This window comes from Cucumis melo, chromosome 2 (assembly GCF_025177605.1).
Source record: "Cucumis melo cultivar AY chromosome 2, USDA_Cmelo_AY_1.0, whole genome shotgun sequence".
Taxonomy (NCBI): Eukaryota; Viridiplantae; Streptophyta; class Magnoliopsida; order Cucurbitales; family Cucurbitaceae; genus Cucumis; species Cucumis melo.
Genome location: NC_066858.1, coordinates 21284859 through 21311603, shown reverse-complemented (window position 1 = coordinate 21311603; position 26745 = coordinate 21284859). Strand labels below are relative to the sequence as shown.

Genomic DNA, 26745 nt, shown 5'->3' with positions numbered 1-26745 from the left:
AGAACTACGTCTTGGGAGAATATGCAATCGACTTTTATAGCATTATTTCCTAGGTAAAGACTGTTGATGATGATTTTATATTATGTAAGAGAATATGCAATCGATTTTTATAGCATTATTCCCTAGATAAAAACTTTGTTAATGATAATTCACTAGAAGAAAAGTGGGCTTTAATGTCGGTTGGAAAAAATGAACAAAGACGTTTAATGTCGCTTTTAAAAAAGCGGATCTTTGATGTCGTTTTAAAACCGACATTAATCATTCATCTTTGATGTCGGTTTAAAACCGACATTAAAGATCCACTTTTTTAGAACCGTCATTAAGGATATATTAACGACAATAGTTTTTATTTTTTCAGGGTTTCATATATATATATAGATGGGTTTTAGTTTCTTAGGGTTTCAAATCCCCCAAATCACTAGTAATTTTCTCATCCATCTTCCCATCAGATGGAGACGAAGCTGCGGCTGATTCTCATCCATCTTCCATCGTAAGTCTTTAGCAGATCCCTACATTCACCTCTTCACTCTATCCTAAGTCAGTCACTGATCGCCAAAGTTGGATTTAAACAGACGCCAAGTTCTCGTAAGGATTCTCGACGGAGGATCCAAAACATTTCGTTGATTAAGAGGAAGCTAGCACCATTCGGCAGGAGGAGCCGGCCACAGACTCTGCTTCTGAAGTGAGGATAGAGTCGATGGTAGAGGTGAAATGGACGAGGATGAGAAGAAGTTGAAATCGAAGGACGGAGGAAAAGATCTCCATCGAGTGAGTCGGGAAAGACATGTGGTCGTATCAGAGAGAAAACTCGCCGCTGGTTTTTGGCGGTTTCAGAAGCCAGAGGTTAGTGTTCACGAAGGAAATAGTGGTTTGAAATGCACACAGAAGCAGGGGATCAGTTCTTAGCCTATTGCTGGCCATGTTCGGGTTTCAATTCTCCGCCATCACAATAGCAACATATTTGTTGGAAGAAGCATCGACAGACGTAATTGTTTTATTATTTCCATTTTAATGGATTATTTCTTTCTTTATTCTTCTTGTTTTTATTTTTCAGGTTTGAGCTTAAATACTTCGATCCATTTCTTGTTCTTGATAAGTTTTCTGGTAAACCCCAGTTCTACAAATCTCTAAATTTTCGAATTAATTATTTAATGTTGTGTTATGGAAATTAAGTTGAAATTTTGTTATTGTAATGAGTGCACCTGCTGGGTTTCCTGATCATCCACACATAGAGGATTTGAAACTGTCACTTACATGTTACAGGTTTCTTATTTAATTATTTATTGTGATTGGAATAAGAGTGAGTTGTTACACAGAGAAAAATGGAAAATCATTTGAGTTTATTTTTATAATGAATGAAATTTTTGTTTGTTGAAAATGATTAAAGGGAGCAATGATACATGAAGATAAAGGAAGAATTGAAGGTGGTGACTTGCAATGGATGACTGCTGGCAAAGGCATTGTTCACTCTGAAATGCCTTCTCCATTGGCACTCAACTTGGCTTACAACTTTGGATCAATCTTTCCTCCAAACACAAAATGTAAGTTTGTGTTTTTATCATCTAAATTAAATAAATAAATCATTGATTTTATTTTATTTGTGCTTTTATGAACTATAAATAAACTATAATGTAAGTTTATGAACTATAAACTTAAGCATGATCAGTTTCACGCGGTTGCGACACAGATGGAGGTGTATGGTAAGAGTACACTAATTGATTATGCTTAACTTTCTTTTCTGGTGTTTTCATTTCTCTCTTCTCATCGGCATTTGTATACACTGAGGTTGATTTTTGCAAGAAACTATGTTGTAAGATTTTATATCCAATGTATTTTTTTCACTGTGACAAATGATATTTGTATATTTGCTTTACAATTAAAATCATTAATATTACAGTGAATTTACAATTTTATCCTATATTACATTGGAGGATCATTAAAGCTTTTTCCAATTGGTTGAAGTTTTCATTATTTTCATAGCATCTAAATCAAATGCTTTTTACAGATACTCTCCAAAGCTCGTGCTTCTAATGTTGCTTTTCTCATTGTTGGCGATGCATTTGGGTACAAAATGTTCGTTTTTCCCCCCTTTTTACTATTGAAGATTTTTGCAATTTTGGATGATTCTACTGTGATCTCAATTTTATCATTGTCTAAATTGCAAATTAAGAACCTTAAAAAGTCCTCCATTCAGATTTCTATTTTAAAAACATTAAAGTTTTAAAATTCTTCAAATGCTTGGATTGATGTTTATTAGATAGAACTGAAAAAATCAAATTTTTATTGAAACTCTAAGTTGACTTTAAATAAGATCAAGTGAAAAATAGCGATCTAATTGAAAGCTTAGGCTTAATGTCATTGAAAGCCTCATTTATTGGAGATTTGGAGACTTTTTTCTACTATGAAGATGTTTGCAATGAAATTTTCTTTTGAGCTAAATATTTTTCTTCCTCTACATACTATGTCATAATATAGAGCCAATTTCCACTCTGATCTGGTAGTTTGAGCAGGGATTGAAGTCAGAGTGGTGTACATAGAACTTTGAGCAGAAAGAATCGTGATATGGTTCACAGGTCTCAATGGCTCAGGTTTGTCATTAAACCTTTTGTCTTTTGCTTTTACAGCTTAATGGTTTTTGACTTATTATGATTAAATCATGGTTTAGGGAACCTATAGTTTAGATTGTCCTAAAATGAAACCTACAGTTTGAATTATAGACCAAACTCAACAATGGAACATTTGATTTTGATTTTTGAGGTCATTCTTTTAAAAGATTTTGTGAAAAGGATAGAAAATAATTTGGCTTGAAATAGTTAAGTTGGGTTTGGGACTTTTTGGACCTGGCCTAATTTTCTAAATATACTTAGCTAATTTGCAGGGAAGAGCACTGTGGCCTGTGCCTTGAGTCAAAGCTTATACAAAATAGGAAAGTTAGCTTATATCCTCGATGGGGACAATGTGAGGCATGGCCTGAATCGCGACCTTGGTTTTAAAGCATAAGATCGTGCTGAGAATATAAGGAGGGTCGGTAAGTTTGATTCGTTATCATTTAGAATAACACTCTGGCCTGTTCTGTTCATGATTTCTAATTAGTATACCTCTTCCATAAATTAGGTGAGGTTGCAAAATTGTTTGCAGACGCTGGAGTTATTTGCATTGCTAGTGTGATATCTCCATATCGAAGGGATCGAGATGCCTGTCGTGCCATTTTGTCTGATGGATACTTTATTGAGGTATCTCTTCATTTTTGCGTACTATAGATTTTGAATTGGTTTCTTACCTTGCATCTGAAATATATTTTACAAAAATTTGCTAAAAATATATAGGTGCTCATGGATGTTCCTCTTGAAGTTTGTGAAGCAAGAGATGCAAAAGGACTGTATAAGCTTGCACGGGTAGGGAAGATCAAAGGTCACTACAACTTGTTATCATCTTCCTTAGATTTACTTGATGATCTCTTCAAATTTTTGTAGGCTTTACTGGTATCGATGATCCGTACAAAGTACCATTGAATTGTGAGGTAATTCCAAATTCTGGAGGAAAATGACAAAATTTCTTTAAACATTCTTTCAATAGATTAATGCTTATACTACATTGAGAGTAAATGTTTTTGCAACATATGCTGATGGTTAGTTAAATAGTGAAGAACTTGTGGACATAACATAGTTGTATTATGAATGACATTGTGTTTTGAACCTGATTGAGAGACCCTTTGAACTTTCTGTGTGTACTATATGTGGTGTAAATGAAAGTCAATGATTTTGGCTGTTAATTCCTCCTTTTTTAGGGGACCCTTTATTTCTCCTATGAGTCCCCACAGGCTATAGAACTGCTTACTACTATGCTTGACATGTTTGTTTGCAATAATGGAGATGATAGAAATCAGAAGTTATCAGATTAAATGGTTTATTTTGATATTGCTTGTAGAATGATTGAAGTCATCAGATTGAAAGCTAAGCGATTGTGTAGATAGCCAGGCGGTCGTTGAAGGTTGAAGACTGAGAAGGCGTTTAGGATTTATTATTTAAGTTTTATATTAGGATCTTGTTTCATGTACTATTGTAGAATGTATATATAAACACAATATTAAGTTTTCATTTTGTGTATACAAATGTAAAAGATAAATATTATAGTTTCTAAAATAATATTAATTTTATTAATTTGTTGGAGCGAGAAAAAAATATTTATCTATATGGATTCAATGTTGGTTTATAAAAAATGGACAATAATACAAAAATTAAATAAATATAAATTTCTAAAAATGAACAAAAACAAGTCTTTAATGTCGGTTTTAAAACGACATCATAGCCCAATCGACATTAAAGGGCTTCAATAACACTATCAAAGATGTCGGTTTAAAAACGACATTAAAGCCCAACCGACATTGAAGGGCTTGAATAACACTATCAAAGATGTCGGTTGAAAACTGACATTAAAGGCTTTTAATGTCGTTTTTAAACCGACATTAAAGAGGTCTTTAATGTCGTTTTTAAACCGACATTAAAGGCCTTTAATAACGCTTGCAAAGATGTCGGTTGTCAAGTGACATTAAAGCCCTTTAATGTCGGTTTTAAACCGACATTAAAGGTCAGATTTCTTGTAGTGATTTTATATTATGTAAGTAAATGTTATTTGTTTTTTTACATATTATCATTTTATTAATTAAAGAATAAGTTGTTTTTTCTAGTTCACTCAACAAAAGAGAAATGAAGAATATACTACAGTCCAATATAGAGATTAGAAATATGTTATACAACAAAGGCCATATTAAGCATAAGCCAAATTGGGTAACTTCCAGTTTATTTATTAGGGAGAGAGAGAGAGAAAGAGTTACTTATGAGATCAATTAGTTGCCATTTACAACTTTAATTCCATTTAGAGTTTGCTGCAAAAGCCAAGGTGAAAAAGGTTTATGTTAGTTTAATCAACAATTTGGGGGGAGAATGCAAAAACTTATTGTTAGTTCTTATATAATTAAACTTATAAAGATAATGAATAAACTCTCAATTCTAACTTATTTGAGTAGTTTTTTCATTTATGATAAAGAACTCAGTAATCGAAAGATCACCTTAAAGCAAGATAGAGTGTACTGAACATCACTTGTTGAAATCTGATGATGAAGAACAATTCTAGCTCTGTAATTGAATTTTGTTTAATAAATAAATAAATACTACAATTAATTGAACTTTACTAATTTTAAATTATTCCTCCTTAAATAAGATTCAAATAACTTATATAGGATTAAAAACAAAATCTACAACCTTAGACCAAAAAAGAGTTATATATTACCATTTTTTGGAAAGATATTCTAAATGAGAAGATGTGATACAAATAAACATATATAGCAGTTTATGTATCGTTGTTCATCATAAAAAAAAATCATTTTTTTTCTTTTTTTATTCTGTTAAGGATGTTACAACCATTTTTAACAGACTTTTAAAAATATTTTTCCAATTAATTAAAATATTTAATTTCACTATTTCAGAAGTTATAAAAACTCATGATTCCAAATTGAACTTTTTTTGGATAAACATCGGACTTTTTTATCCTATATTTTTATTTTCACGCACACTTCGTTTCAAAACGAAGAAAAATAAAATGTGTTATTTTGACAATTTTGTTTGGTGTTTTCTCTCTAAAATTTTAAATTGACAAAAAAACAAAAAAAATATTTGAAGAAAATATTATAAGTATAAAAAAATATCATAATTTGCAAGAAAGCTATAGTATTTTGCTATATTTATAGATATCTTAGTTTATCTTATTATATTTAAAATCAACTTAAGAAGTTAGTTGATTTTTTCTGATGAAATATTAAAAGAATTTATATATATTGTATACATTTGTTCATATCTTTTAATATAAATTGTAATTGTAATTAGAAAAAATGCAAATAAAATAAAATATTCTTTCATACTTTTCAAAGCATAACACATTTAAAAACAATGAAATTTTAGCATATAAACATCCATTAGATAGTGAAAAACTTGTCATATCAAATAACTTTGACATTTTGTACTATCTTTATGCTTTCAAAAGTTATTTCAAATGTTTTCTAGTATAATATTTTTCCGAAAAGACATTAACTATATGTAAAAAAAATAAAGAAAAATTATCGTAAATAATAAAACTTTTTAAGATATTTATAAAATTTAGTTCTTATCCATGATAAATTATTAATAGTAGATACGTTTAAAATTTAAAATTTAATTATATTTTATAAATATTTATATTTAAACTATTTCAAGTCAAAATATTTACCTAAAAGCTAAATAAAGTTATCACAAAGTAATTAACTAGAATATAATGGAAACTAAGGTAGAATTTTTTTTTCTTTTCTAATTTGAGAATAGAATTTTTTTATATATACTGTTTTGAAAAGAATTTTAGAATAGACCTTGTTTGGCTTTCTAGCATCATAAAAATGCCACGTTCTTCCAAGGTTTTACATAATGTTTCCATCGAGATTCCGTAATCGTCTTCTATTTCAAAGAATATCTGATAAATATATAACAAAGTAAATAAGTAAAAATAATTTCAAAATAATTATAATTATTATAGAGAAATAAATTTTTAGATTTTGTAATTTAAGTATTAAAATAAAACCCACGAAGAAATGAAAAGCTTTCAACAGATAATTAGTCAATGGAAATTATGTCCTACGTTGATCTAACTGATCTCATTTTATTCGCTGTAGTTTACAATTTTTTTTCTAGACGTTGTGATTTGGTACTGAAACTAATTGCAAATTTGTTTATGGAAATTTTAATTGGTGCAGCAACTTTAAATATAACAATATTAAAAAAAATTATTAGAAAAACGGGCCTTTTCAAAAATATAAAAAAACGACCAATTATTTATAATGTATAGAATAATTCCAAAAACAAAAAATGTACAGAGGTCCACCGTGTAAAATACCAAAAATATCTGTTCAACAACACCGTCAAAGGTTATTGTTTGGTACACCATTGTTTAGATATCACTACAATTCATATTTTCAATTCCATCTTTTAATTTTGTTACACGATCTATTAATTTGGTTATAAATTTGGTTCACTATTTTTTTTTAATTCTTTTGGGATTCATTTTTTTACATTATTTGGGCTATTTTTTTTCAATATTCTTTATAACCATCTTTCGTCCAATATTATTTTTTCTCAAGATTTTTTATAATCATGTTTCGTTCAATTTGGTTACACGTTTAGATTTGGGACTCAAATCTAATTTTTTTCCCCAAAATTTCATACGCATAGTTTACATTTGGTTATTTCAATCAAATGATTTTTTTTCTTTTATTTTTTTTACACGATCGTTTAAATTTTTTTGTTTATTTTTTACACGACATTTGGCTACTACAATCTAAATTATTTTTTTTCAAGATTATTTCTACACAATCTTTTAGATTTTGCTATATATTTCTTTTTGTACATAATCAATCAAATGTAAATGACCTGGAAAAAAAATGAAAAAATGAAAGACGATGAAAAAAAAATCGTAGCGAAAAAAAGAATGAAAAGTAGAAAGAAGATGGAAAGAAATCGAAAAAAAAAAAAAGAAAATAAGGAAGACAGATTAAACAATGTAAATAAAGAATTGAAAAATAAAAAAGATAATGGAAAAAAATCACAAAAAAAAAATCCAGAGGAAAAAAGAAATCGCAAGAACAAGATAAAAAAATTGTAGGAGCAAGATAAAAGAAATCGCGATTTCATCACAAGGCGAGAAAGAGAAGAAAAATAAAATGGAAAACTTGAAATATTTAAAAAGTGATTAACTTCATGCCTTGGTTAGACAGACCCTAAATAGTTTGGAATTTTCAAGAATACTGAAAACTACCACCGATACACACGTGTCTTTCTTCCGTTCAAGAGTAGTAGGTGAAGAAATGTGAAAGGAAAAAAAATTGGAGAATCGAGAAAAACAGGATCCGGAGTGAAATTAATGCACCCAACACCCACTTCTCAAAAACCTCATTCTCCACTCAACAACCAACCACAAACCATATAGAAATACCCCAAAACAAACAAAATTGAGAAAATACTTAGAAAAGATTAAAACCAACGATACAAGAAAGAATTAGATATGGTTTTAAAATACCTCAAATTTATAATGTTTTTCTGTTTCAGAATTGTTGGTACTACACATAAAGAGGCGTAAATCTTTCGTAACAAGGAATATGAGTCTAAGTCGGTTTGTCAACAAATATAGTAAAGATAGATTTCAATCATCGATCAACTTTGACAAATTTTGCTATATTTGCAATTTTATTAAATATTATCGTATATGTTAATATTTTGAATTTAATCGCTATATTTGCGAGTATTCCTTAGAAATTTTCAATCAAAACATTTCTTAACACAAAATTAAAAGTTCACCAACATTAAACACATGATTTAAATTTTTTTTATCTAATAGAGATTAAATTCATTTAAAAGAATTTTAAATTTTTTAAAAAAGTTATTAGATACAATATTGATGATTCATGCTCTATAAAACCCAAAATAAAAAATTTCGACATTCATTTCAACATCGATAAATTTTGAAGTTTTGGGACAAGACAAAAAAGTTTAATAATTCATTTTGTAATCTATATTAGGGGAAGGATTGTTTGATGAACATCACAAGATTCTTATTGAGTAAGTATCTGGATCATTACCGTTTTTGTATTGAGGGTAATGTAAGATAATATAGGATCTAGAGATTCTCACTCATTATATGATTTCCATATTGGATGCAATCTCAAAAGTTTTGGGGTGTGCCTTCCTTCAATATTGAGAGAGCAAATAATTTTTTATTTAATATGAGTTTGGTCCATATTGACTGTATAGAATATAGTCATTAAAATCAAACATAAGCTACCCACAGAAGTTTATAAAGTTTTAAAAACTACTTTTAAACCTTTTTATTCTAGTTTTAAAAAAACAAAAGGAAAAAAAATCAATTGATCAAACACAACAACATGATAAAAATCACTAAAAATTTTAATTATGTTTAGAGATACTCACAATGTTTGTCTCAACTGATTTCGGATCTACCTTTAATCCTTTGATTTGGTATAACCCACCTATATTAATCCAAAAATAAATATTAAAAAAAAAAAAAAAGAGGAAAATAGTAATTGAGAATGTTGATAAATTATGTGAAAGAGTGATATTAATTACTCGCTAGTTGCTTAGCCTTCTCATGATCAGCTTCAAGTTTTTGAACATTCTCTTTGATAGCAACAAGTCCAGCTGCACAAAGGATGCCAATTTGCCTCATTCCTCCACCCAATGTTTTTCTAATCCTTATTGCCTATTATATATTAAACACGCCATTTGAACAGAAAATTTGCATAATAAACGGTTGTTTTAAAAAGTGGAAAAGACCTCACAATGCAAGTTCAGTTAAATCATCATCAATTTTGATGCAGTGAAAATGATCAAGATTTGATTTTTCTGTCATATTAATTTCTACTTAGTTTTCAAAACTGAGCAACATTTGGAAAATACTCAATTTTCACCTCTTAATTAATAGAAATCATTAATTTACTTATGGAGGGTGTTTAAGCAGGTAATCCCCAACATTAAAAAGTCTCAGTCCCCATTCTAATATCAAGAGGTCGTTCTCTTCTTCATTGTCTTCTCTATCTCCTTGTATACATGTAAAACTTTTTCCAAAATGAAATGCACATCAGGGAATGAGAAACGGTTGTTCGTCATATAAATTAGGACGACAAAATTCTTTAGGAAGCATTTGAAACAAATAAGGATGATAAAATCAGGTTGCATAGGAGTATCAAAATAATGATCGAAGTGTTGAATCAAAATTTAGAATCTAGGTATTACATCAAACGTTGGAGGACAAATACATCCTTGAGGTGTTGGTGGGTAAAGAAGGACGATAAGGAGAAGGATGCAGGGAAAAGGTGGAGGTATAGGAGGTGGGGCTCGGCATGAGTGTTGTCGCCAACGTTGAGGCTGAGGAAAAGAAGATGGGATGAGGCACAGGTTGGAACGTGGAAGGGAAAAGGGCAGGGACATTCTTAAATTATTTGTTATTTTAATAATTATTATTTCAATTTTAAAAGTCCATGACAATACATTTCTCCTACTCCCATTCGTTAATCATTCATAGTTTCTATCAATTGAGGGATCAAAATCGAGCAATATTTCTTCAACGTTGAATACTTTGATAGATAATCAATTTTATACTTTAACACAAATGTCAAAGCACAAAAAATAAAAAATGTAATATCATTCATTCTCACGTTCGAAAGAAAAACGGAAATGCATATTTCATCAACGTAAATTATGTGTTTTGGCTTGCAAATTTCATTTTATTTTTGTCTTATATTATTGGAGATGTTTACTTTCTTTTTGTTGGTAATTTATGGGAATTTTGATTTTATTATGATCTCCGTTTTAAACAAAATAAAAATCGGTCTTTGTTTTAAACAAAATAAAAATCCTTTCCTATTCTTGATGAAAATATTTTTATTACCTTTTGTCTTTGACCTTGGATATAACCATGTCCGTTTTTTGATAGAAAATTTCTCCTTCAAGCATTATTCATGTGTATGGTGACTATCTTGCGAGAAATTCCTTTATGTGGTGTGTAATGTTGAACACCTTGTCATTGATTTCATGATTCACTAGATTGAAAAGATTTGAATACGTTAGGAAGAGCCTAACATTAAAAGTTATTATGAGGAGTCTCTCTCAGAGGGAGCATAGATATGGAGACGCAAGGGTTAAGCATGAAACGTATGATCTAGAGGGAGCTTAGATCGAATCCCTTGTTCACATTTCAAGTAGTTTATAAGGCGGAGCCTAAACATTTATCTTGTGAAAGTTGTGTAATACGAGATAGTTAATTCTTGATAAATTATGTACTTGTGAACCTTTTGAATCTTAGCAAATGATCTTTTTAGTCGAGCTTAAGGTCTCTCAGATGTTGGTGTGATTAATTACACCAAACTGCATTACCAACTTGAATGTGTTCTATCTTTACTTACTATTGCTTATGCTATTTACTTTGTCAATAGCTTTAGTGCTAACATAATTCTCTAGGTTAACTTTGTGTTTTCCAAATTGGCATTACAACTAGGTTTAAGTGTTTGGCTATGACTTTGACTAGAGAAGGTGGATCAACAACTACCTCTTGTGTGCTAGATGGTTCAAGCTATGCATATTGGAAGGTCAGAATGATTGTCTTAATCGAATCGATTGACAACAAAACCTGGAAAGTAGTCATCTCAGGTTGGACTCATCCTTTTATCACTAATGCTGAAGGAAAAGAGTCCCCTAAACCAGAGAAAGACTGGTTCGAAGCTAAAGATGAGGCATCTTTGGGAATTCGTCCAAACTAATAAATACATGTACGTTTGCTAAAGAAGCATGGGGAATTCTAGAGATTGTTTATGAAGGTACGTCCAAAGTAAAATGTCTCATCTTCAAATGTTGATGTCTTTCTTTTAAGATGATGGATGATGAAACTATTGCTGACTATAATGTTTGTGTCCTGGACATTGCAAACGAGTCGTTCGCGCTTCATGAGAATTATCTGAAGAGAAACTAGTAAGAAAGGTGTTTCGTTCTTTGTCAAAACGCTTTAACGTTGAAGATAACAACTATTGAAGAATCGAATGATATTGTCACCATGGAGATAGATCAGTTTTTACGCACATTTGAACTAACCTTTGGTGAAAAGAATGATAAGAAGGGAAAAGGGTTGACCTTACAATCTGTGGGGATGATGAGTCTTATCATAGTAAAAGCAAGGTAGTGGATGAAAACTTAGCTCATTCAATTGTCTTGCTGAAAAAACAATTCTCCAAAGTGATGAAGCAATTCAACAAATAACCTGACAATTATGAAGGTCAGTATAACAAAGATCATGGAAACTACAGTAGTGCAAATTTATCTATGAATCCTTCGGGCAAAAGAAGAGAAAATGAGAAAAGCATCAGCAATAATCAATCTAAGAGTGACAAAAGTTTCAGATGCAGAGAATGTGCGGGATTGGTCACTATGAAGCAGAATGTCCAAATTTTCTGAAAAGACAAAACAAATGTCTTGTTGTTACTCTTTCGATGATGAATCAACTACAAGCAGTGATCGTAAAGATGATATTTATGCCTTGCTTGGATGCCTTACAAGCGATGAAGATGAAAAAAATATTGATCTTGTTTTGCAAGTGATTGAATCAAAGACCGATGCTCCTCCTGCTAAAATCATCAAGCTAAAGGCTTAAGTTTTAATGAGATATACGAAAAATGGGAAGAAGACCTGCGTGTTCATGAGCAACAGAAGAACATAATTCAGAAGTTTTCAATAGAAAATAATCCTTGCTTGTTGTCCATAATTTTTTAGTTAAAAGAGAATCTAAAGGCTACTCGAATTGAATTTGAAACTATATCCAAGTCAGTACAAATGCTCAATTCTGAAACAGATGACTTAAACTCAATTCTGAAAGTTGGCAAATCCAGTACCAATAGAAAAGGTGTTGGCTTTGACAAAGAAAAAGGAAACATGCTCTTGTTCCAATACCTCAGACAATCTGTCCTTGCTTAAGATAAAGGCTTAGATGAAGTTTGGTTGAAAGGTCTAGGAACCTGAAGACCTCTCTTGTTTCTAGCTATAAATAAGTCAAATAGAAGATGGGTGAGTCACAACTATGATGAAATTGGACATATTCGTCCATTTTGCTTCCATCTCCATGATAGAAGTGCCTACGAATCCTCTCAAGAGGATAGTTAGTGGATGAACCAAAATGTAGGGAAAGAAACAAGGTTTGCCAAAGCTGGAATGGAAGTAAAGAATAGTCTACATCAAAACAGTGGTTGCTACAATGTTAACTTTACCTCAATACACTTATCATCCAATGAAGATATTGGTACTTGGATAGCGGATGTTCTCACTAAATGATTGGAAATTAGGTTTTCTTTCAAAACTAAAGGAATGTACATCTAACCATGTAACCTTTGGTGATGGAGCTAAAGAAAAGGTTATAGGTAAAGGAGACATTGCAAAGCCTAATCTACCCATGTTGCAAGATGTCAGACTGAGCCAACTTGATCAGCATATGTCAATTGTGTGACCCGGGATATCAAGTAAGTTCTCTCAAATGATAAATGCACAGTGAAAGATAAAAATGACACGACTATCATGAGTTTTACTCATTTGATAAGTTCTATCACTAAGATCCTAGTGCTAAAAATTCTGTATGTAATATATATAAAGGAGAGGAAGCTGAAATTTGACACAAATGGCTTGGTCACATAAATCTTAAAATTATAAAAAGAGCCTTAAATGAAGAAGCTATTCTTGGAACTCCAACCTTACATGTTGAGTCAAATACCTTATGTGGACAGTGTCAAGCAGAGAAACAAATTAAGGCATCTCACAAGAGATTCAGTCAATGTTATACCGATAAAGTTCATGAACTACTCCATATGAACTTGATGGTCCTATGCAGATTGAAAGTTTAGGAGGAAAGAATTATGTTTTTGTGTGTGTGGATGACTACTCATGGTTCACTTGGGTCAAGTTCATTAGGGAAAAGGCAGATACTTCCAAAGTTTGTCGAGCTTTATGCCTGCAGCTCCAACGTAAATAAGGAGAAAACAATATCTACATATAAAGTGATTATGGAAAGAAATTTGAAAATGCAGCTTTTGACTAGTTTTGTTCCTCAAAAGGGATTGTTCATGAGTTCTCTACTCCTATTACCCCTTAGTAGAATGAGGTTGTTGAACGAAAAAATAGAATGTTATAAGAAATGGCTAGAGCCATGCTCCATGCTAAGAAGGTTCCAATTTACTTCTAGGCAGAAGCCTTAAACACAACTTGTCAAGTCCATAATAGAGTCGTCTTGAACCCTAGCACAACCAGTACCAACTATCAGCTCTAGAAAGGTAAAAAACCTATGTGAAATACTTTCATTTCTTAAGAAGTGTTTGTTATATCCTTTACATATCATGAACCTCACAAAAAGTGGGACTCCAAATTAGATGAATGCATTTTCTTAGCCTACTCTACAAATAATAGAGCTTTTAAAATCTTTAACAAATGTACTCATATATAATGGAGTCTATTAATGTTGTTATTATTGATCAGTCTTCAGCGACTTCACAAGTAATCATAGATAATGATATGTTTCCTAACAACAAAATTCCTAAAGCTCAAAATGTTAGATAAAGGGGCTTGTTACTTTTGTTGTCACTAGCATTAGTGATGAGTCTTGGAACTGTGAAAATGCAAATTACAATCAAGTTGTGATCATTGAGTTTGATATCAGTGCTCCATCTCCCTTCACTCTATTCAAAAGAATCACCCTTCTAGTCGTATCATTGGCAATCAAAATGCAAGGGTTACAACTCGAAAGAAGAACAAGATAGATTTATAATAAAATGAATAGAAACATCTGCTTCACGTCCTCTTTTGAGTCCACTAATATTTTTGAAGCCCTAAAAGATGAATTTTGGGTGAATGCAATGCAAGAAAAGTTGGTTCAATTTGAAAGAAATCTGGTTTGGAAGCTGGTTCCTCGTCCTGAAAAATGCTAATGTTATTGGCACTAAATGGTAATTTAAAAACAAAACAGATGAAAATGGTGCTATTACAAGAAATAAAGCTAGATTTGTTGCTCAAAGGTATGCACAAATTGAAGGAATGAACTTTCATGAGACCTTTGCTCCTATAGCTTGCTTGGAAGTCATTTATTTACTTCTTAGCCTTTCTTGTTTGTTGAAGTTCAAGTTGTTCCAAATGGATTTAAAAGGTGCCTTTTTTAATGGGTACTTGAATTAGGAAGTCTTTGTTGCTCAACACAAGTGCTTCATTGACCTAGCATATCCTTAACATGTGTATAAACTCTAGAAGGCTCTTTATGGTATCAAGCAAACTCCTAAAAGGTTGGTATGATCGTCTTTTCGAGTTTCTAGCTCTTAAAGAACAATCTCGTGGTGACGCTGACAAAACCCTTTTCATTAAGAAATCAGGTAAAAAATTCATGGTAGCATAGATGTGTATGATATCATTTTTAGAGGATTTCCTTAGTCATGGTTGACAACTTTGTTTACTAAATGCACTCTTGTGTGAAACCTCTTTCTAGAATAGAAAGGTTGTGAAGGAGGTTGAAAGTACTAAGTATAGTTATTAGGCATTTTGAAGGAAGGTTGTGTGCTAGTTACGCGGCGTAAGGATGGAGTAGTTATGCATTATGGCTAAGTAACGCGAGGAAAAAAATGAATTGTTAGCTAGGCGAGGAAAGGAACGTAGGCTAAGAGGACCCATTAATTTGAATTAGTTAGCAAGTTACATGTTGAGGTAAAGTTAAGCATGGTTAAAGGATATATCAAACCTACACATGTAAGTTACAAAGAAGGAGCTAGCAAGCTAAGGTGTGTTTAAGGATTACTAATCTATTTTATGATTAGTATAAAAAGTTTTGTAAGCTCAAAGGAACGTTTGAAAGAAGCGTTAAGCTTAAGCTTTGTCAAAAAAAAAAAAATAGGCAAGAAAAGAAGACTTTGAAGTTAGGCGATAAGAAAGGATTATAAAGAAAGATAACATTAGGCTTTGTGAGTGATTTATCTGAAGAAAGAACAGAGTTTCCTTAATTTTTTTTTTCCAAAGTCTTGTGTGGTGTAGTACATGTGTAATCTATTATATGATTTTTATGAAAAACACGACGGTTTGAAAGCATATTTATAAGTTTAAATATAACTTATATGATGCTTGTATGCAAGTAAATCATTAGCGTTATTCCTATCAAGAAGCTATCTATTATGTGCACATAATAGTAGAGACTACCTTGCATTGAGAGGTCCGCTTGGTAGAAGGGTGGCTAAATGCATTGAGTGGCTTATGTTCTAATCTATCACCAAAGCAACTGGAATTGAACGAGGGTCCACAGAGATACTGATGGTGAGATGAGTCATCATAGTAGTCTTTGCGTTGAGGAAGTTCAATGTCCATCAGAAAGGAATAAGTAGAGGAACAAGTAGAGACTTATGTGATTTGTATTATTTAAATGTGTAATGCTACATTGTGATGTTTTTGAAAATAAGAAAGTTTTATTATATGCTATTGTATTCCCCCAAAAGGTTTTCCTAAAATGTCACTCTCTAAGCATTAGGTTTATATTTTATGTTTTTCTTTCCCAAGCAAGCAAGGCATTGTAGTGTTGAGTTCTTATCACATAGCATGTTCTTAATAAATAAAGTTTAAGTTGTAAGTTTGACATTTTAATGTTTTATTTAAAGGCGTTGGAGCTTCCCAAGTAGAGACCACGCCTGATCGTGAGAAGGATGCGATATGGGTGAGAGCGTGATGTCTTGCTTTAATCAAGCAAATTTTGAAATATGTGCATGGTACTACTGAGTATGGTCTATGTTATTTCTTTGATACTCATTCATCTTTAGTGAGATATTGGATGCCAACTGGGCTGGATGCTCGGAAGATAGGAAAAACACTTTAGAAGGATACTTCTTCTTAGGGAATAAACTAATGTCTTGGTTTAGTAAGAAACAGAAAAATGTGTCCTTGTCCATTGTTGAAGTTGAGTACATAGTAGCTAGAAGTAGTTGTGCTCAGTTGCTCTAGATGAAACAAATGCTCAAAAAATATAGAATTAACCAAGATATGGTGAACTTATATTGTGACAACACGAGTATCATTAACATCTCCAAGAATCTAATTCAACACAATAGAATAAAGCACATTGACATACGACATCATTTTATACGAGACCTTTTGAAGAATAAAATCATCTCTTTGGAACATGTATAACTACAACTCAACTCATAGACATTTAAACGAAACCTTTGGATGCTACTACCTTCGAGTTTCTTGGGTAGATTTAGGAATTTGCAGGGTAAATCTATTGCAATTGATACTTGATCTTTTATGGCAAAGTTTACTTGTGGGCCATGTGATTCTAAGTCCATGATTGAAGCTCATTTATTTACCATATTTTCCTATATTTCAATTTATAATATAAAGCAGATGTTCTTTCTTCTAGTCAACTCTCACTCAATTTACTTTGTCCTATATTTTCTCAAATGCCATCTTCACTATAAGTTATTGGTATGGTTGCATGATTATCTCTATCTTCCTGTTCCTTCCAAATTCATCATGGTAGCAACCAAAAGAGGAACTTACCAGCCCCGTCAACTAAAGGATCAATTTGGATCCAAAGTTAGTTCTTGTGCCTCTATCGCAAGAACTAACTCTTGTGGAGTTTGAATTCGAGGGCCTTCTTAATCTTCCTCCAAGTGGCGAAGAGTGGGTTCCTCTTGATTGCATAGTCCTATTATTCCTGATTTAGGTATTTCTCACCCCAATCCTACTGTTGATGAAGATATCTTGCATGCACCCTCTGCTAGCCCTAATCATGTATCTAGTGATAATGAGAATGATGAAAATATCATGCTTCTTGCCGCCTCTATGACTATTGTGAATAATACCTCCATCATCCCTCCTAATTGTCCTATTTTTTCCAATGTTATAGACAAAGTCAATTCTATTATTGAAGATATTGTTTCTGAGGATAATGTTCATGTTAATGACATTGGTGCTGACATTGCTGATTGCATTAAGTCTGTGAATGTTTCTGATCCCGTTGTTGAAACTGTTATTGATTTTACAAGTGAGATTAATCCTTCTGCTAATATGGGTACATCTGCCTTTATAACTACAACGTCTACTGATCCTTTAAAGTCTATGAATAATGTTTCATTTGGTTATTCCTCTGAAGATAATGTCGTTTTGGCTCACCTGGTTAGTCGATCCAAGCGAGCTCCTGAGGACCTTACTATTTCTTTTGGTGGTCGAATCCTAGTCCTATTGAGAAGACTACAAAAGGCAAACATACTCTTGTGGGTCCTTCCAAAGGTCCCAAAATCATAACCACTAAAGTTGGTCGTTGCAAAATTCTTTCAAGTGTCCCATCTGTCCCCATTGATAGGGTACCATTTCATTGTAAAGAAAGTGTTTGAAAATGGAAGTATGCGGTCCAACGTAGAATTGCTGATGAGGTCAACATTTCTTATAAGCATCACTCTTGTCTCGCTATTATGAAGTTAATTAACCGAGCTGGTATGAGTAAGACTGTGTCTTAAGTTGGCCAGTTTTATATGCACTTGATTCATGAATTAATTGTCAATCTGCTAGAGTTTGATGATTCGAGTAGCCTTAAGTATAGGAAGATTCATGTTTGTGGCTTATACTTCATTATGGCATCTGCCATTATAAATTAATTTCTTGATGTTGAGATTCCAACTGGTTTCTCTGTTGTGCAGCCATCCTCTGAGCTTTTAGCATCTGAATTCACTAAAGGAACCGTTATTGAATGGCCCATTAATGACCAATTTACTACTATCTCACTTAGTGTGAAATATGTCATTCTTGACAAGATTGACATTGTGAATTGGTACCCCTCCACCTATGCCTCAAGTGTCTCTTTGGCTTTTGCGAAACTGATTTACCTCATTGGGATTGGATCAGTGACTGATGTTGCCCAGTTTGTGTTTAACCAGCTGCTTCTACATATTGAGACATTTAGTTTAAAGATTTCTATTTCTTTTCCTCATTTACTTTGCATTATTATGCTTTCTCAGCACCCATCCATCTTGACCGATCAGGATGCTCCTAACTCTACCCTAAGACTTTTCATCTGAGCCATAGGTTGTTTCAGGGGTCTCATGTTTCGGATATTGCACACATCATTCTTCTTCCGCGTGATAAAAAGTTTCCTTTTTTCTAATGACTTGTGCACTCCTAATGGTGAGTTAATGTTGCCTCCTGCCTTGGCCAATCGTATATCCTTCGTATCTAATCTATAAAGTCTCGAACCTTGAGCGGTGTTTTCACAGTCTTTCGGATAGATATTCTACTCTTGATGCCTTGATGCACATTCTTAGTGTTTTGCTGCCTCCTCGTCTCAAAATCCTCCTCCGTCCATTGACTTATAGTTTCTATGGCAAGCAAATGGGAAGATCTCTACTATGGGATGATTGCACGCTTTGTTACTGTAAGCTTTGTTGAGGTTGTAGGCTATGATTGGTTGTTTTGTTGGTTGTTAGTGTTGCTTGCTGATGTATTCTTTGTTTTATGGTTGTTGTTGTGGTTGTCTGTTACCCTATTGTTTGTTGATCGTTTGGCTTGCTTGCTAAGAAAAAAAAAAAAAAAGAGATATGTTGTTTGCCAAAAGAGGGAGTTTGTTAAGTTTTTTGGCTGGCAAATTTATTTTTATTTTTGTCTTATATATTTTTGGAGATCTTTCCTTTTCTGGTTGTTGGTAGAAAATGGGAATTGTGGTTTTACTATGGTCTTATTTTTAAATAAAGTAAAAATTCTTTCCTATTCTGTTGATTGGAAGACTTTTATTACCTTATGTCTTTGACTTTGAATACAGCATCATCCAATTTTTTTAGAGAAGATTTCTCCTTCAAGCATTACTTGTGTGTACGGTGAGTATCTTGTGAGAAATATCTTTGTGTGGTGTGTGGTGTTGGACACCTTATCATTGACTTCATGATTCGATAAATTGAAAAGATTTGAATACACCCCTAATGTTAAAAAAAAAATTCTGAGGATTCTCTCTCAAAGGAAGCCTGGATGTTGAGATACAAGGGCTTTAAGAAAGAAGCATATGATCTAAGGGAAGCTTAGATCAAATCCCTTGTTCACACTTCAAGAGTAATTTAAGGGAGCCTAAACATTTATCTTGTAAAAGTTGTGTATAATACAAGATAGTTAATTCTTGATAAATTATGTACTTGTGAACCTTTTGAATATCAATAAATGATATTTTCAATCGGGCTTAAGATTCTCCAGATATAGGTGTAATTGCGCCGAATGTTGTTGCTTATGTTACTTATTTTGTCGATAGCTTTGGTACTGACATAACTCTCCACATTGACATTGTATTTTTTTTATAAAGGTGTCCTAGATTTCTCGCTGGAAATAATTTCAAATATAATAAACCTAGGTTTCCAAACTATCTCAACAGAGCTTCAAATTCCTATGATGTGTTTTCAAATTTCTATTTTAGAAATATCAATTCCAATATCACAAAAATAAATAAATAAAGCTCAAATTACTACCTTGGTAATAAAGTCTTTTGAACCCAGAATGATTGATCCAACAGGTGCACCCAAACCTTTTGATAGGCATACCTAATGAGTAAAAAGTTAAAGCTTTATATAATGTTAGCAATTTATTAAGGTTGGAAGTTTGTGATGGACACTCCTAAATAAATAATCACCAAATAAAATATTTATAAAAACAAAAAACAAAACACTTATTTGGAAGACTCTTCAAAATAATTTTCTTTGGGTGTATTCTTCTTCACATTTGGTTACTTTTCAATGCAAAATATCAATCCTACTTATAGAATTGTCTAGACTTCACACTAAAAATAAATACTTGTAATAATTAAATTTCTATTTAATTTCGTCGACGTATCTAATTTTGAAGAAGCTTCGTTAACTATTCATCAATTAATATATAACTTCCGAGCTTTCAAATGTTTTAATGTTTGTGTGTAACTTATTTGGATTAAAACATGTGGTGGTCATATGCTCAAGACGACGTGGAGCGGCTAACATTCTCAAAATGGGTTAATTTTAAAGAACAATAAAAAGGTTGTCACCACCAATCCTTTTTATGGTGTGATTGGAAAATAAAGTAAACAATGTTTAAGTAATTTTTTTAAAAAAATGGTTTGTGAAAGTTGAGTTCAAGAGTTATTTATGTATGAGGAAGGTGTTATCACCTTACAACACTCATTTAGAAAATAGTTGACAAATTTTATACCTTGAATTGAAGTCATTATTCAAATGAAATTCATTTAGAAAAATAATATTTTTTTAAAAAAAAATGTCTTATTTCATTGTTTATCAATCTAATATTTGAAGCAACAATTTCATAAAATAAGTTAAGAGTATTACACCAATTAAAGTGTATTGAAAAAAAAAATTCAACTCAATAAAGTAAAAACTTAGTACCGTTTCTCAAAATATGTCATGGGAATAATCTTCTAATAAAAGGATTTATTTTAAAATATTAACTAAAATAATTTTTTCTTGGGATCAACCTCAGGAGGGTATGTGGAGGTTGTGCAAAAGGATTATTATTTTGTATGGCTTTTTCCTTGTGTTCCCTTATCCTAAGAAGAAGATGAATATCTATAGCCAAAAAAAAGCTTCTTCACAAATGGCCAAAAATTCAAATTGCACCGCCAATATGAACTTAGCTTAACCGGCACATCTCTATGTTTTCAAGGACAAGAGGCTACAGGTTCAAACCCCCTCACCTCCAAGCTGTACTTAAAAAGACCTTTTCGGAAAAAAAAAATCCTCACCACAAATTCAAATTGCTAGTTTTTTGGAATTTGAAATAATACCTACTTTTTTAAAAAATGTCTTATTAAGAACAACTTAGAAGTAAGGAGATTTGAACTCGGGACCTCTTATCCTCGAGAACATATATATATCAGATAAGCTTAGCCCATGTTGGCAATAATACTAACTTTGGTCTACTCTTCAAAAGTCCATGGAGCCTTTTGGCAACTGAAACCTATTTAAAAAAGTTACCACTCTTAGTATATTTCTCCCCCTACCTTGGTTGGTCTAAATAATTGATTTAGTTACTTTAACCAAACTATCAACGAAACTTTAAAAGTAGTTAAATAACATATCTTTTTTTATAAAAATAAGCCAAATTAAGGTAAAAACTAGTCTAACAATTGAATTAATTTTAGATAAGGTCAGATAAGAATATGTGACTACGAACGCTTTTTAACTTTAAACATATTTCCCACCTAAATTCCAAATCAATAATAAAAACAAATAAAGATCGAGAAACATTTTAGAGTAAAATGTATGAACATACTGATACTGAATCAGCGGCTCGTACCAATCGATCGACCGGAATAGCTAGTGCCTGAAAAAATATATTTTCTTTTTTTAAGGAAGATACCTCTTTAAATCGAAAGCCAAATTTCAATTTACTATTGAGTAGAAATACAAGTAGATAGTACTCACAATTGAAGCATTGAAAATTCGAGCTCCATCAATGTGAAGTTTGAGGTCATGCTTTTTAGCTAACTCTCCAACTTCATCGGTATATTCCATCGAAAGACATTTTCCACCCGAACTGCTTTTCACCGTACACTAATTACTCAACTCATAAACTATATCTTATTATATATATACCAAGAAATTTTTTATTAAGCCATTTGAAAACAAAATTTAATCAAACTAAACTTGTATTTCATGTTTTTAAATATAATTTTTCAAAATCTGTTTCATAATCTATTTATATACCATATAATTATATTAGTTTTAATACAAACAAACGAACTTGGTCTATCTTATCATATAATATATATTTTTAAAATTTAACAAAAATGATCTCGTTTATAAAATAAATTAATACATGTGTTTTTGTTTTTGTCTTTCCTAATATAACTTCTACATTTTAAAAATAACTTTTTTAATATAAAAATATGGATCAACTATTGAAAAAAGTTTTACATTTCTTACCGTCAATATAGACAATAATGGACTTCCACTAATATGTATCAACCCTAGAAATTGATACAAATCTATCATTCAAAAAAAGTGATAGAAATCTATTAGTTGTATCAGTTTTTTTCTATTTTTAAAAATAATTTGATATTTTTTATCTACAATACTTTTAGTTAAAAATTGAAGTTCAAAATCTTGATTGATTGCAACACAAACTTAGCTTACCTTGTATCTATATATTCATGAAAACAAAAGGTGTCGGATTTAAATTTTCCACCATAAGTTGTACTTCAAGAGACTTTAAAAACAATCTTCATTGATTGAAAACTAAAAAAAAAAAAAAGTTGTTTTTAAAATTTACATAGATTATGTTACCAAATTTAAAAATAATTATTGGAAACAGAATTCAAATTACCGCTAAATACATATTTGTTCAACTAAAGAATCTGAGAAGATAGAATTGAATCAAAATTTAATTTCACAACACTCCCTTTTTTGCCATTAGTGATTAGACATTCCAATTATTCTTATTGGTCAACACATATCCTTTTGTACTTTTTGGGTCTTCTTCTACCTTTCTTTCTTTTTTCTTATAGATCCTCTATGTTTCTTTTTCTTTTTTTTTTTTCTTTTTTTTTTGTCATTCATAAAAAGTTAGCAACTTGAAATTTAAAAGCCTAAATATAATAAATACAAATCCTTCCCAATAGTGCAATAACAATGCCTTTTTTTTTTTCTTATACTTTTTTATTTTCCTGAGATTCTATGAAATAAATAAATCGATAAATATATGGTTCTCAAATCTATGGAACTCCACGGTGCTTAAGAAAAAAAAAAGATATGGTTTCATGTCAAAGTAAATTAAATTGTATATCAGTAGTGTTTAAGTTATTAGGTAATATTCTTTCACACTTCAGTAAATTTTGTTATATTTACAAAAATATAACAAAATTTCAAACTAAATCAATAATAGACATTGTTAGGCTTCTAGTAATGTTTATGTGTTAATAATCATTGATTATCATCGTCTATTTATGTTTATAACTAATGGAATCTGAAATTTTATTATATTTTATAAATATTTTAGTATTTATAATAATTATAACAGCAATAACGAAAACCATATCGATATCAAGATCTTGTAAACCAATTCAAAAGAACAAATGAAGAAAGGTCTAAAATATAATTGTTTGTTAAATTTTAAGTTTAGATCTAGTTGTACAAAATTCTCATCTCGTTTTCTATTCTTTGTTCCTTCTTTTTTTCAGAACAAGGAAACAATAGTATGTTTGATAAGTACTCGTCATTCCTATTTCATAGAAAAAAAAAAAGTTTTATACCATTTTTTATAGTTTCTTATATTTCATAGTTTTGTAGTTCCTTATATTAGTTTTAAAAAAATACCACGATACTTTATATTTGTAAATGTTTTGGTTCGTTTTTCGATATTAGAAAACAACCTATTAAAAAATTAAAATTTGAAAATCAAAATAATATACAAAATATAAATATATGAAAATTAATTTTTTATATAGTTGTAAATACTTTGGTTTATTTTTCTATATTTAAAAACAATTCTATGAAAATTTTGAAGTTTGTCAAAATCAATTATAAATACAAATATTTGAAAATTCAAATTTGAAAATTAGATTAACTTATAAATATAAAAATAATAAAGAAAATAAATATAAATAAAAGAAATAAATAATTATAAAAATACGAAGAAAATATAGAGAAAAAGGAAGTAGAAAAGAAAGGAATAAAATGTAAAATAAAACAAAAAAAAATTTGCATGTTATAAAATTTAAAATTTAAAAGATATTCCAATATACAAATTTGAAATATGAAAAAATATATAAAAATAAATATTAAAAATTTAAAAATAAAATAATATATATGCATATTGTAGAATTTAAATTTAAAAAAATTTATTAAAAATTTGAAATTTGGAAATCAAATAATATGTAAATATAAATATTGGAAATTCAAATTTAAAATTAAAGTAACGTGAATATAAAAAAGGGGCATTTTCAATATAAAAAAATAATTAAAGAAATAAAAGAAATAGACAATCAACTATAAGCACTAAACGTAATACAAAGACACACGGATTTATTAGGACAACAAATTTGAGCAAACACACAAAAAATTAAAAAAAAAAAAAAAAAAAAAAAAAAAAAAAAAAAGACTAAAAGTAAAAAACAAGACAAAAGATAAAAGAAACTAAACAAACAAAATATTTAGGGTAACCATACAGTTTTTTTATATATATATAAAAAAAAAAAAAAAGTAAATTTAACACCTAAGAACACCTATTTTGCCCTTTTTTTTTTCTCAATTACTTATTTTCTACCGATGCTTTAGAAAACCAAAGCCAAAATTTGGAAATTAAGAAAAAAAAATGTAGTTTTTGGAGTTCGGAATTTGTTAAGAATCAAACATGTTACTAAATCTTGTCGATTTTTTAAAAGGAAAAGAAAAAAAGAGAAGAAAAGAAAACGTTACTAAGGTTGTTACCAAACAGCCTTCAAAACCAAAGTAAGAAAACAATAGGGTAAATGAACAAACTTACTTTGCATGTGTATTTTCTAAACAAATGAGCCTTGTTGTCGGGAAGAAGAGCTGTCCCTTTGGATTTCTAATGGCAGCTTCAATCAAATCAATATCCATTGTTCCATCATCTTTGTTCTTCACCGTTCTTGGATGAACTCCTCCAATGGTTGCAATACCTCCATTCTCCAATATATGAATATGAGAATTGTCTCCAACAATCACTTCACTCCCTCTAGTTTCACAATGCACAAGAATACTTATTAGATTTCCCATTGTCCCTGATGGAACGAATAACCCTCCTTCTTTTCCCATTATCTTTGCCATCTTTTCTTCCAACTCCAAGGCTGTGGGGTCGTACCCCAACACATCGTCGTCCACCTCCGCCATAGCCATCGCAGCTCGCATTGATTCCGTCGGTTTCGTCACAGTGTCTGACCGCAAATCCACCTTTCTACTCACCATTTTGCACTGAAACTATATATATATATATATAAAGAAAATGAATTAGTGACTTAAAAAGTCATTATTTAACCCAAACATTAATTTTCGGCCCAAATATTTATTGTATCAAACCTATTGGATTTTTGTAGGAGGATTTTGATCGCAAAATGAACACGTAAAATATTGATCTATGAGCTAATCATGAATCCAGAAACGGAGAATATTTTGTTTGGTAGTTAAGATCTTGAAAAGGGTGTAAGAAAGAAAGTTCATGACTAATTTTCTTCGAGAAAAATTGGGTCCAAATCTTCAACCTTTTGAACTCCGAGTAAATGAAAAAATAAAATCATTTTTTATTTATATTTAAATGGAATTAGGAGTTAAATATCAACATCAAATTTTAAAATTATAAGAAAAAATAGTGATTTCTTACTCTTGAAATGGAAGATGTTATAAGCCCAAGAAAAAGCAGTTGATATAGCTTCTTTAAGTACTTCAAACACTGCATAAATATATAAATAATTATAGATCATGAACACATAAATGGTTGAAATTACTCGAAACAAAAACATGAAATTAATTTCACTCACCTTAGATACGGATGAACCCACGATTGGGTTAATTTGCATAAACATAAACGAAATTTATAGCAAAATATAAGAGAAAAGGATTAGTCATTATCATATGCTTTTTATTTATTTATTTATTGTTGTAGCCACCTAATCTTTTTATTATTCTTTAAATTATTAATTGTAGCAACGGTTAAGATATTTCATTAATTTATTTTTTTAAAAAAGAAAAAGGTAAAATCTTTTTGTAATAATATGAAATCTTATGTTTTTTTCTTATCTTTTTATTAAAATGGAAAATAAAGTCATTAATGAGAATATCTATTATTTAAAAAAAATTCAAATCATTTTTTTGACTTATCACTTTAGGAAAAGAACACAAATTAATTTAATTATACAAAATCTTTTTTGATTTATCATATTAGGAAAAGCAGAATCTTTTTTTTAAATAATGTATTTTAAAAAACAAATGTCAAAAATAGGGTGGAAGCCAAACTATTGACAAAAATAGGGTAGTTTTGTGGAAGTCGTGTACCCCGTACACGACTTTGCTTGTGTGGACCCCACTTTCTTTATTTTAAAATTTAAAGATATTGAATATATATATTTTTTTATTTATTTAATATTTAATACGTGGGTCCCACAGGTTTTTAATTTTTAAAT

General features: G+C 30.6%; 1 protein-coding gene and 1 pseudogene across 4 annotated transcripts; one reads left to right on the top strand and one right to left on the bottom strand.

Annotated features, from left to right (window-relative positions):
* Window positions 1–711: 711 nt before the first annotated feature.
* LOC127148302 (adenylyl-sulfate kinase 3-like) lies at window positions 712–3609 on the top strand (annotated as a pseudogene).
* Window positions 3610–4711: 1102 nt separating this feature from the next.
* Window positions 4712–26176, bottom strand: LOC103494316 (low-specificity L-threonine aldolase 1-like). Of its 4 annotated transcripts, none has more exons than XM_008455444.3 (11): window positions 26104–26176; window positions 25947–26015; window positions 25092–25546; window positions 22034–22145; window positions 21882–21932; window positions 20093–20164; window positions 9162–9294; window positions 9006–9064; window positions 6398–6498; window positions 5069–5135; window positions 4712–4885 (listed from the first exon to the last, which is right to left on the bottom strand). In XM_008455444.3, exons 1-11 carry the CDS (start codon window positions 26146–26148, stop codon window positions 4847–4849), a joined length of 1203 nt encoding a protein of 400 aa, XP_008453666.1. In that variant the 5' UTR covers window positions 26149–26176; the 3' UTR covers window positions 4712–4846. The 4 variants fall into 4 exon arrangements, 3 of the variants coding, with proteins under 3 accessions (XP_008453666.1, XP_008453668.1, XP_008453667.1); XM_008455446.3 differs by having other exon boundaries at window positions 5069–5110; XM_008455445.3 differs by having other exon boundaries at window positions 21906–21932.
* Window positions 26177–26745: the final 569 nt, after the last annotated feature.

Bases quoted from the DNA above. Each gene is read 5' to 3' on its own strand.
- LOC103494316 (XM_008455444.3), bottom strand. From the start codon at position 26,148: ATGTTTATGCAAATTAACCCAATCGTGGGTTCATCCGTATCTAAG. The intron at 26,016-26,103 runs GTGAGTGAAATT...ATATTTATGCAG, and splicing joins TGGGTTCATCCGTATCTAAG to TGTTTGAAGTACTTAAAGAA. The intron at 22,146-25,091 runs GTAAGTTTGTTC...GGTGAAAAGCAG, and splicing joins TTAGAAAATACACATGCAAA to TTCGGGTGGAAAATGTCTTT.